General features: G+C 40.2%; 1 protein-coding gene across 2 annotated transcripts; it reads right to left on the minus strand.

The window, feature by feature from the left end:
• Positions 1-306: 306 nt before the first annotated feature.
• On the minus strand, positions 307-9257 carry LOC118288081 (glucagon receptor-like). Of its 2 annotated transcripts, XM_035613866.2 has the most exons (15): positions 9037-9257; positions 8887-8958; positions 5828-5920; positions 5535-5637; positions 5247-5357; positions 4627-4748; positions 3779-3885; positions 2937-3093; positions 2634-2793; positions 2196-2256; positions 1929-1998; positions 1723-1814; positions 1405-1543; positions 1211-1252; positions 307-852 (listed from the first exon to the last, which is right to left on the minus strand). In XM_035613866.2, exons 3-15 carry the CDS (start codon positions 5885-5887, stop codon positions 781-783), a joined length of 1296 nt encoding a protein of 431 aa, XP_035469759.1. In that variant the 5' UTR covers positions 5888-5920; positions 8887-8958; positions 9037-9257; the 3' UTR covers positions 307-780. The 2 variants fall into 2 exon arrangements, with proteins under 2 accessions (XP_035469759.1, XP_035469758.1); XM_035613865.2 differs by having other exon boundaries at positions 8887-9257.
• Positions 9258-11723: the final 2466 nt, after the last annotated feature.

Here is an 11723-nt window from a genome sequence, read left to right on the forward strand (position 1 = left end):
TTTCGTTCCCTGGAATTCTGGGTAATGGAGTTTATCGGAACAGAATCGACACAACGGAGGAACTGTCGCATTTTGAACTCTGAGGAGCTATAAATGTTACTGCATATAGCTCTGATGTTGATTACCTTTACAGCTTGAAACGTTAAACCTATGTGTTAACAAGCCTACTGATAATTCTGTCACACCAAGCTATAGAGTGATTACCCCATACACTTATGACTTAGAAAAACAACGACCCATCATGCAGGACTTATGCACTGCCTCATCACACAAGAGTCAATTAAAAGAAAAATATCCTTTTTATTTTAACACCCTATTTGCATTATTTACTTGAAGATGGCTCAGGCGATAACAATCAGACGTTCACAATTTCTTTATAACAATTACTTAATCACACTTTTACATATTCACAATAGACCACATATGATCTGAAAATGCACGGTGTGTTCAGCCTGAATCTATATCGACAACATTCGGGAGTAGCTCTACAGGGTCTTGAAGATGAATGAGGAAGGACACCTGCATCGCTGCAGACGACTTTCCAGTCTCATCCTGATCCCCGCGATGCAGGGTGTTTTCTCTGTGTGCCACTGATGGACAGTGCAGCAATGATGCATCAGGTTGTGGTGATGTCGGTTGAGTTTGATGCCGGAAAATCAGTGAACTCTCAGGAGTGGGCGAACCGTCAGGCCTCGCCCTCATCATTATGGGGGAGGTTCTGTTGCGCTCTGGCACTGTGGTGATGGAAAAAGTGTCTACTCGAGAGTCGAGCACGGCTAGTCACCGTCCGCAACATACAAGCTCTGCCTCCATCATCCAGCTGCGTAACTTCCTCTTCAGCTCTGCCCTCACCTGCATCCAGAGGGGGGTGAACCCTATCAGAGTTAATGTGCCATTTTGTGTCATTTAACAGTCTGATGCTTGAAAATTGGATGGAAAATTAAACCTCAATTAAACCTCAATTAAGGAACCACTCACCAACACACATATATTTTTTCTCTTCATTCCAATGCACCCTTAAATGATCTTAAATTCATAGGGAGATTAATACTATGTTTAATATGATTTAACCCTAATTCCACACTTTCATTGTAGATTCATGTTTGTTGCCTCTCGGATAATGTGACAGGTGCATATGTCTAATCAATATAGCTTACCTTGTATTTAAAGATTTTTTTTTTAAATGAGATTATGAAATGAAACAACAAACCTCTTTATTGGCATAGCAGTAGAGCACAGCCACCAGAAAGCCCTGCAGAGAGTCCCTGTTTAGTTTCAGCAAAGTGGGCGACATTTGCTTTACATGAACACACAGATGATGTCTAGACAGTTAAACTGTTCTACTTTGACAGACATATCTGCAATAGCAAGGAATTAGTCTCCGGTCCAATTGAACCAACCTACCTGAAATGAATTGAGAAAAAGAGTGAAGAAAACTTTGGTGTAGCGCAGAACGCCTGTCGTCTGCTCGTCTGTAGCAAAGATGAATATGACCTCATGAACCCCAAACAGAGGAATGAGGGTAAGCGTTGCCTTGGCAAGCCTAAAGGGACAAATCAAACAGCAGGCAATTTGTCACATCATACAATGTTTTTTTTTTGTCAACATACATTTTTCTGGCTACCTCACCTCCATTCATCACTTTTTTTTCCATAACAGCCAGTCATGGTGTTAACTTGAAAAGAATGATGTGAACATAATTGAAAATTTGTGACAACTTGCCGAAGTTTGTAATCAGGGTATTCGGTCTGGTTGCTGGCTCGTAATTTGGAAAGAATGACCTTGAGGATCTTAATGAAAATCAGAAAGTTGATCTGTTGATCAGAAAAAGGAAAAAGCTATATTATGTCGTACATTTTTTCAGAAATAGACACAGATGAGGGATGCAGCTAAATACGGAATAAATGATTTGCATATTTGATCCTTACTAGTGATGCAAAAAGAATTGGGAAGCGAATTATCCACCAGTAGTTCATGTTCTCATTTAAAGCCCAGCACCTGCAAAGAAAAGCAGATGTTCTCCTTCAAGGGGGTCTGGATGTGAAGCAATCAGGCACATGGGGGGGATGCTAAACACACGCACGCACGCACGCACGCACGCACGCACACACACACACACACACACATAAACACACACACACGCACGCACGCACGCACGCAGGCACACACACACACACACACACACACACACTTACTCTTTGTTTTCCTTCAATAGCTTCATCACTACCCAGGGAACCACAAATAGAAGTGGTGTTCCTTAGAAAAAAAAACACATTAACAATTGAAAAGTCCTCCCTGCTAGTGCTTAATAAGAAACTAAGTAAGAATAAGTAAACAAATAGCTGAGAGGTTTCCATGACATACACGGATGTTACAGGGCATATGCCTTGGGACTGTCACAGAACCTTGTTTATTTGTGCAGTTGTTAACAGGCGCACAAAGAGGGGGAGTGGTTTCTACTGTTGCAACATGACTGCTTTTTGAATATGAGCTGTTCTATATCTCTGTACTGAGGTGATTTTTGGTATTAAGTGGAAATACATTTTAGAGGAGGGTAGAGAAACACAACATAAAGAGTCCCAGAAAAACTTCTTGGGTGTTTGTTAGTTTGGACACAAAAAGATGGAACTTACCCCAGCCAAGACAGATGTAAGGCAAGCATTTGTTGTTGTCAATAAACACTGAGGCTATAAGCACAGAGTACAAATAAATTGCCTCTCCAAAGAACCAATAGTGATTGGCCAGGACACAGTACTGCATCATCACCTGTGCTATCCGGCAGCCAATAGCAGCCTAGAAGAAATGGACACAAAAAGTAATGTTGCCTCGTTGAAGTGTTAGCTTCAAATATGCAATAGCCACAAGTAATATTTAGTGGTACCCCATAATAAGTAGCAACAGCACACTATTAGCAGTACATTTCAAATAAGACCCACCTGGTGACTGAGCATCTCACTCACATCGGTCTGTTTCACGATTTCTCGTCCCCAGTGGCGTTCTAGCATGGTGTCCTTAACAATGACAGACACGGCTCGCAGGATGAAGGAAAGGAAAAGGTTAGCATGGATGAAGTTCCTGAAGCAATACAGTTTCCTGTCAGGGGACATAAAAATAACAAGGTTTGAATACATTTTTTTCTTGCTTGTCTTCTAATCCTTATTGCCAACACAGCAATCAGTTACCCACCAACTGACTTGGCTTGCCATAGATTGGATGACCTCGCACAGTGCGTGGGAACGCTCATCTTTGCAGGGAGGACAGAAATTCCTCAACACTTATGACCTGCAAAAACACACTTTGCACCTATTTCCTATTTGATTTCTTCAAAATAAAATGCTGTTGTCTGATCACCCTTTAATCATTTAACTCTTTTGCTTCATCATCACTATTCAATGTTCGCTAAATAATGCAAACTTCATCCATTCATCCATCCATCCATCCTGGACAGGTCGCCAGCCCATCACAGGGCTGACATTCTGAGACAAACAGTCATTCACACTCACATTCACACCTACAGTCAATTTCAAGTTTCCAATGAAACTCACCTCAATTTGCATGTCTGTGGACAGTCTTCAGTTCCTGCATTAGTACTCGATTGATAGGGATGCAGAGCATCTTGACAGTTCTGATATCATATTTGCGTAAAGAATTAAACTTGCAGCATGTTGTTATCTATTTTCTTTACAAAGCGTCGCTCTGTATCTGTCAAAGAGCATTGATTGAGTCGAGTCACTTAATATGGGAGCAAAAATCATTGCGCATCTGTATGACAGCTTACCTAAAGCTCAGAAGAATGATGAGAGCCGTAATGAGCGTGAAGAGGGACAAGGAATAGCCGACAGTGTACAACATCCTGAAGCTCACCATCAATTGTTTGAACCACAGCTGTAAATACAAATCCACACTGATCATTTTTTGGGGAATCAGATCACGTAAATTACTTCACTATTTTAACCTTAATGAGATTATCAATGAAGGCAGAAAGAGTTTAATTATTAAAACCTCAGGCATATGATATTTGCAAAGAATTGTTTCAGGGATTAACAGACTTTTGCCGCTCTCTGCATGAAGATAATTTAAGTAATGTAGTAATCAATATATATTTATCATTTTTCATGCAAACTACTAAGATCATATGGAAACAATGCAGATTCATTATACAGCAGATAACACTAAATTAATAGAGTTAATTGCAGCTTGATTTCTGTTACTTTGGCAAACACTCATACAAAAGTGACTCTTGTTTAATTGAATGCCAGTTAACAGTATGTGTCAACTCCCTATACACCGTAGGTCTCCATCATTCATCCATCATCACTAATGGATGAGTTTAACATAAATGAATAATGATTTTATTTTATTTTTTACTAATGCAGACTGGGGATAAAAGATTATCTTGTGACTTGTTTATCTATAAAAACTTGCAAATGAAAGTATACATTCTCCTTGCCCCTATTTTGCACCAAATGATGCCAATTGGCATCCAAACTCGTATGAGTAAATATCAGTTGCTTTTCAATCAGATGATGTTGATGACCTGCATCTTCCTATACGTGATGCAAATGTCCAAGCAATGAGAAGTGCAACAAATTAACCCCCAAGCTGGAGACATTTTGGTTGCCGCACCTCGTGAGATGTGATCTCTTTTTCCTCCTCGCACTGGGTCATGTCCCTCCACACCTGCCCGCTGTCTTCTCTCTCCCAGATGCCGTCAGAGCCACACCGCCGAAGCACAACTCCCTGGGACACTGGAGGAGAAACAGTCTGTCAGTGTAATGGTAACTGACTCATTACCCGCTTTTTCCTAAGTAGAGATTGAGGCCAATCACAGCATGCACCGGGCAGGGGACAGGTAAATCCGTCAGACGGGGAAAAGAAACACACTGATGTGCAAAATAACCAGGTGTGCTTGTAATATTACTTAGGTGCTTTAAGGGATAGTAAGAATATGTTTTTATTTTTGCTCCCTTGCTGTTGGTTAGATGAGAAGACTGATACCCACATTTACAGTATGTCTGTGCCAGAATCTTAGCTTAACACAGAAACGATGGAAGAAACTAGCTAAAGTGTCTTTAAGTTTGGGAAAACTCCAAAAATCCTCAGCAACCTCCACAGTTGGACGGACATAGTTGCCAAGCAACTGTCAAAAACATGCAGGAATGGAAAGAGTACAGACTGGCATGAACACATTCATTTTTCAGCTAGTCTGTTCTGTTCAAAGTAAAGACACTAAAAGTCTTTTTTACCTTTGTCAAACCAGGGCAAGTAGAAAGGACATGAGATGTTGACCACAGAGCCGGCAGGAGTATCTGGCCAGCAGGCGTATTTGTCAAATGTCCTGTTACAGAACACATCCGCTAGAAAGAATAAGAATAAGAAAGTAAAAAAGACACCTGCTCCTCACCAAAAAAAAAGCCACAGATGATCATGAGCATAATTTGACATTTTCCCAGTTCCCTTTCCCTTCCTTTTTGATCTCTTGCCATATCCCCTTTTGCATGATGACTCAGTACTTGAAAGAGGTTGCTCCATACCTTGAGGCGGCGGCTCATTTACTATCATTTTGACACAGTCTTCTTTATACTGGACCCACTTGTGATAAGTTTCCTCTAAGACTTTTCCACTAGCCATCTCATACTGTAAGGAGATACAGAACATGATACTTTAGAAAACATTCCTTCACTTTCATGTCAAACATTTTATTAAGTCACAGAAAATCGGAAAATAAAAGGTTCTTTAGTTGAGTTACTTGGAGTTATTCTTGTCGAAAACTTTATTTCTAAAAAGAGAAGCAAAACCTTTAATATTGTATTTTACCAAAACTGACCTTTGGTAGTTTGAGAAATAACAGGCAGATCAATGCCATTATGTCTCGTGCCCTGTCCATCCCTGCAGACTTGTTTCTTTCTTTTTGGAAGGACTGAAAGGAGAAAAGAGATCAGAACAAGTTTGACAGCTGAAATAGAAAGGTTGTTAGTGCTGAGTTCTGTAAGTGCTGGCCAAATTCATTTTTCTAAGACTAGAGTTCCTATTCATATGGCAGTTGATCAGAATCCATCCATTGTCTACCGCTTTATCCATTTAAGGGTCGCGGGGGGGCTGAAGCCAATCCCAGCTGACATTGGGCGAGAGGCGGGGTTCACCCTGGACAGGTCGCCAGCCTATCGCATGGGCCACATACAGAGACGAACAACCTACAGTCAATTTAGAGTCTTCAATTAACCCATTCTGCATGTCTTTGGACTGTGGAACCAGAGAACCCGGAGAAAACCCACGCATACACGGGGAGAACTTGCAAACTCCACACAGAAAGGCCCTGGTTGGTTTGAACCGGGATTCGAACCCTGAACCTTCAGGGTTCGAATTGTCAGTTGGCAATTGGGTTCAGTTGATCTGAATTGTCTATTTAACTGGAGAAGGCTTGATGTGCCATGAATTTCAAAACAGATGTGAACCACTGGACCTAGAAAAGCTTCAGCTATTGTAGACTTCCCTGCAGACAAATCACAAGGAAAGGCTTTTCATGAGAAATGGGTGGTGCTTACTTTGACGTCAATCATGTAAGAAAACATATGAATTACCATCCATTAGCATCACTGGAGCTGCATTAAAGGCTAGTGGTGTCACAAAATCCTCTCATATGTATACATTTTAAACCCAGGTTAAGGGTAGGCACATATAACCTTTCTCCCCTTCAGCACGAATGTGAGAGCAGCCTGCCAGTGTCAGACTCTGCACAAACGTCCTTCTGCACGGTGAAGCTCAAACAGTAAAACCACATTGTTACCCCGCGATGATGAAATCAGACAGTGGAGTGATATCCCCTTCAAACCATAAAAATGCTATTAAAACAATATGTGATCTTTTTTTTATAAAAATCTTCATCTAGCTGGCTTCCCCATTTTCGATGTTATTGTCAAGGACTTCTTTCTTTTTTTTCAAATAAGATTTGAAATGATTATAATGATTCCCCGACCACTTAACCCAAAATCTGCTCAGAAGAATTATGACTTACTTAGAGTAAGTGGGACACACTATAATTGTTTAGTTTCTCTAGTAATTATAAAGATTTTACGATACAATTTGAAACTCACTGTGAATCCTACCATATATATTTATAGTCATCATTATCACCTACAGATTTGTTTCTCAAATTCTCAGACTCTCACCTTTGGATGTACATTAGTCACCTACATAACATATTTCAGTCAGTCAAATGTTATGACTCTGATATGAAGGGGGGCTGGATGAGGGTCTTGCCAGGTCTGTTCAACCTGGAACCCTCATATGAAAAAATGTATCATTCTGAATTCAAAAGAATTTAGACTTTCCTCCTGAGAACGAACTATCGGAGAGGTTACAAGAGCATGTGTTAAAGCAATGACTGCTGCTTCTGCTCTTGTTTTGCTGTGGTGTGTCCTCAAACTCCCCTTATGACCAGTGAGGTAAAACTTGAGTACCTTAAAATGTAAATGCACTTTTAAATTCTGCTGGAGAGAGTTATCATCATAATCCCACTAAAAGGCTGTATCTTGTTTTTGTTTCCGTCGTGATGATTGATTTTTTGTCTTTTTTTCAGTTTGTCCCATTTGTCAAAAAATGTAATATTGTTGTTGAGAAATATTTTTAGGTTGGCACTGTGGCCTATTGTGATGCTGTGTCACACCCCACTTATTAACCCCGGGTCCTCTTGCAGCTCAGGGGGCCCCATGTCCTCATCATCTGTGGGGGTCGCACTTAAGGCCTACAAAACACTGATTTAATTTGTTCCCCTCCTGGTGGCTGTCATATGGCAGTCCTCGCCTGTGGCAGCGAGAGCAGCTTGATTTTCTTAGGGGTCCAAGAACTGCTCCTTGTGGAGCTCACCCCACTCTGTAAGACATGATGGCAAACAGCAATGTCTCTTATTCTTGTTTTTTAAATTTTTTTTATGAAAAACCGGTGTGTTTCCAACCACTCTTAGGCTGACAGGCATTTCAAACTTTCAAACTTCATATGTGGGATATCCCAGATCTAATGCAGGCCCTACTAAGCCCCACTCCACATTGGGTTTATCCTCAACTGTTGAAGTTGTCTTTTATTATCACGAAGCAGCATCTTTTCAAGACAAGCCTTTTAAGCATGGGCTCACTGAATAGGCAGCTAAGGCAAATCACAGCTGTCGCGGGCTTATTTGTGAGTCACTGCGATACTGGCCACACACTGTGGGGTTCATTAGGGCTCCACACAGGGATACATTTCCATCTGGCTCCTCAAATTGAGCTTTTGCTTGAGTGGCTTACACCTGAGAAGAAAGCATTTTGTTTTAACAGTATTCTATTCAATTCTACCAGCACACGGCAGCATTCAGAAATGGACCCTTTAAAAATTTTGGGCAGGTAATACAATGGATTGACTGAGTGAACATCAATCAAATCATCATGAGAACATCGTGGCGGAGCATCTATATCAGCAATAAGCAGCCGAACAGCATATGAAAAAGCCCCGATGGCAAACACACACACACACACACACATCACAACATTCACTGAGACATAATATATCAAAACAATTTATGATGCTTGAAACAGACAGTGCTGTACAGCAGTTTTGCAGTTGCAGGCTTCTTACACCACAAATTTGTATGCATGACATCCCTTCATCCCTTGTGCATAAAACAGTCTACAGTAATGTTTTTATTCAAGACAGCTCAATGCATTTTTGTCTGATGTATTGCCTAACTTAAGTTGTGAGCATGATCCAATCCCCACAGTCCCGATAATTGGAATGGATAGAGAGAAAAAAAGATGGGACTCATTCTAATCATCATGTATAACGGCTGTCTGATGGAAAAACAAAGTGAAAAGCATTTCATATTGTTAAAGAAGAAGTTCATTTTTTTCTTACTTGCAGAGGGTCCGTGTTGTCACAGGATATTTAGCACATAGCCTGTAATGTTGTGTGGGTAAAGCCCATCATCTGCAAAAAAACACACACCAGGGTAAAACGGGTTCGAGTCCTGAAAGCAAAGTCAAAGAAGCAAGAGCTGTCACTCACGGATAGCCGCGGTCCTCCGGTGCTCAGAGTCGCTCCGTCCCGGGCGACGCGCTGACAGACTGACGGCTGCTCCTCACCACGAGCCGCCGGCGGGAGACCGCGCGCAGCAGCTCGTCGGCTCATCGACAATCAAATCCTGAAGATAATTCTCGCCCCCTAAAACTGGCAATAAGTCGTGTCTTCTTTCCTCTTTCTTTTGTTTATTTATTTATCTTTTTAAATTTTTATTTTTTTTTGGGGGGGGGGGGCGGTTATTCTAAGTCATCCCTCCATCGCATGCAAATGAATGGACAGATCATATTCTTGGGGGGGTTACCAAACTATGTTTTCTCAAAAAGGATTTTTTGAGAAAAAAAAAAAAGGATTTTTTTTCTAATACTCCACATCGCGGTTCACTTAAACTTCCCAGATGTATTCCTCTCGTACAGGGGGTTGGTGTTCACGTAACGGTTTACTTGACACTTGGTGAAATTAATTAATTTAGTTACCTAATGACTTAAAGTTTTTATTATCTACCACCCAGATGAAATGATTCAAACCCGCAAAGGAAGAGTTATGAATTCATAGTTTACAATAAAAGGCCCACCATTTCATGTGTTTAATTGACACATTTCTATTATGAACTTTGTTTCCAATGGGAAATAAAGGTGTTAATAGGTCACTGACGTAAGTATAACTTCACAGAATTTGAACAGAATGTCAAAAGCTGGTGAGAAGAGGTCAGCGTCTTTACTGTGATGCTCAGATCTCCAGTACGTACTCACATCACCTCCTGAGAGCTCCTGGAGCCGTGCAGCACAACCCCCATCCCTCTCGTTTCCTATCAGCTCCCACACACTCAGTGGAGACATGGTCTTGATGTCTCCATTGAGTGGTCCCATTTGTTTCACTGATATTGGAAATGCATGGGTCAGGTAGTCTCTTATGTGGTTGCAGTCCACCAAGATTCCCAAGATTCAAAATCCACCCACATGGGGAGAATGTGGGTATGTTCTTAGACTATAGGACATTTCATTTATTGCTCTGATATTTTGAATTTCACTGAGTTTGTAAGTCCCTTAAAAACTCTTCCGCATCAGCATAACACTTTATTATTGCCACAATTTATGTCGCTGAATTCTCAATTGTTGACAAATAATTGATTTCATCAGGAATTAAACAACACACTTGTCTTTCTTGGTTTAGTGTGTTGGTTGTTAATTCAAATACCATGAAAGCATTTTAGAATAAGACTCAGAAGCTAAATTCAATGTTTAAAATACTATCCAAATCAAGTCATCCTAGTGGTTAATAAAGTCAACTAAACGGAGCAGATGACAAAATGTCTGGATTTGCTTTTTGCTATTCAAATTATTTTCATTCATTACCCGGAATGCCGGCGTGGCCAGAAGCATGGTATCAGTGGAATTTAAGTGTGTGATCCAGGTTGGATGGATGTTTAAATGTTTGTGTATGCCCCTATAGCTCCTAACTCATAGCAAATTAACTGTTGTAGAGTTATTGTGATCTGGTCTTTAAAACCACTCAAATATGAAGCCCACAGAGAATACAGAAACCATGTCACACCAACCCATATAAAATTAATATAGTATTTGAATGCAAAAAGCAATTTTCTCTGACACTGGGTTTACCACATACCTCATTGACATGTTCGCCTTTGCTTGGTGTGTCCTTAAAAGTCTTCAGTCCCCTAAAATCCACACGCGGCCTGAGTCTGCCATTCAGTTAAAGATGTTAGATATGTGGGCTTCCATGGTTTAAATTATACAGCTGCTGAGGAGTTTAATACCGGATTCCTTTTCTTGCAGAATGTTTCCTTTGTATGACATAATTATTCATAGGCAGACCTCTTGCAGTCATTAGTTTCCTTACAGATCTTCCACTTTAAAAAATAACCAGAAGAAAGAAACCATCAAATACAGAGGTCTTTAATGTAGAAAAAATAAACTTTAATGTACTATATTGCAAAATATTGTTTAATTTAGTACTGTTATATGCAATAAAAGGAATAGGAGGAGGATGGGTAAATAAGCATTGCGCTACGGTATTTTTTTATTTTTTTAACTTTGTATTTGTTGTATATTTGGTGCTGTCAGTTGACATAAATATATCTCTTTGAGAATTCATACAGCCACTCCAATTATGGAAAAGTCAGTGATCTTGAATACAATCTGAGGGTTTTGTATGTATCCAGTGAGAGATATGCAAATGAAATACAGTGATAAAGGAGTGAGGATGCAAAATAAACAATCATAAACAGTCAATAAACAGAGGCCTCGGGAGATGACATATCCCCCTGGCAACACTTCATATCCTGATTAACATAATTGTGAAGTTTCGTGAACGAATTTCATAAGGTTTTCCACAGAACAGACTGACATTCTGATCACTGTATCGCCCCACATTATTTGCCCAGAGGATAATGTAAAAAAACCAAAACACAAACTAGTTTTTTTTTTTTAAAGCTGGTAAGATGGTAAAATCTTCCAGCTGATTAATGTTGAGAGCAAAATTGTACAAAATTTTTACTTTTTTGATGAACAAACACTGAAATATGCATACTAAAAGTCTGCATCAGGTTTTTTAAGTGCTGTGCCTGCATGGTTCATAAATATCAAAGGCTTTTGGGACAAACTTGAGACTAAAGACCACTTAACTGGGAATGTGGGATTGTCCCATTGGGGAAA

Source organism: Scophthalmus maximus, chromosome 16 (genome assembly GCF_022379125.1).
Source record: "Scophthalmus maximus strain ysfricsl-2021 chromosome 16, ASM2237912v1, whole genome shotgun sequence".
In the NCBI taxonomy this organism is placed as follows: domain Eukaryota; kingdom Metazoa; phylum Chordata; class Actinopteri; order Pleuronectiformes; family Scophthalmidae; genus Scophthalmus; species Scophthalmus maximus.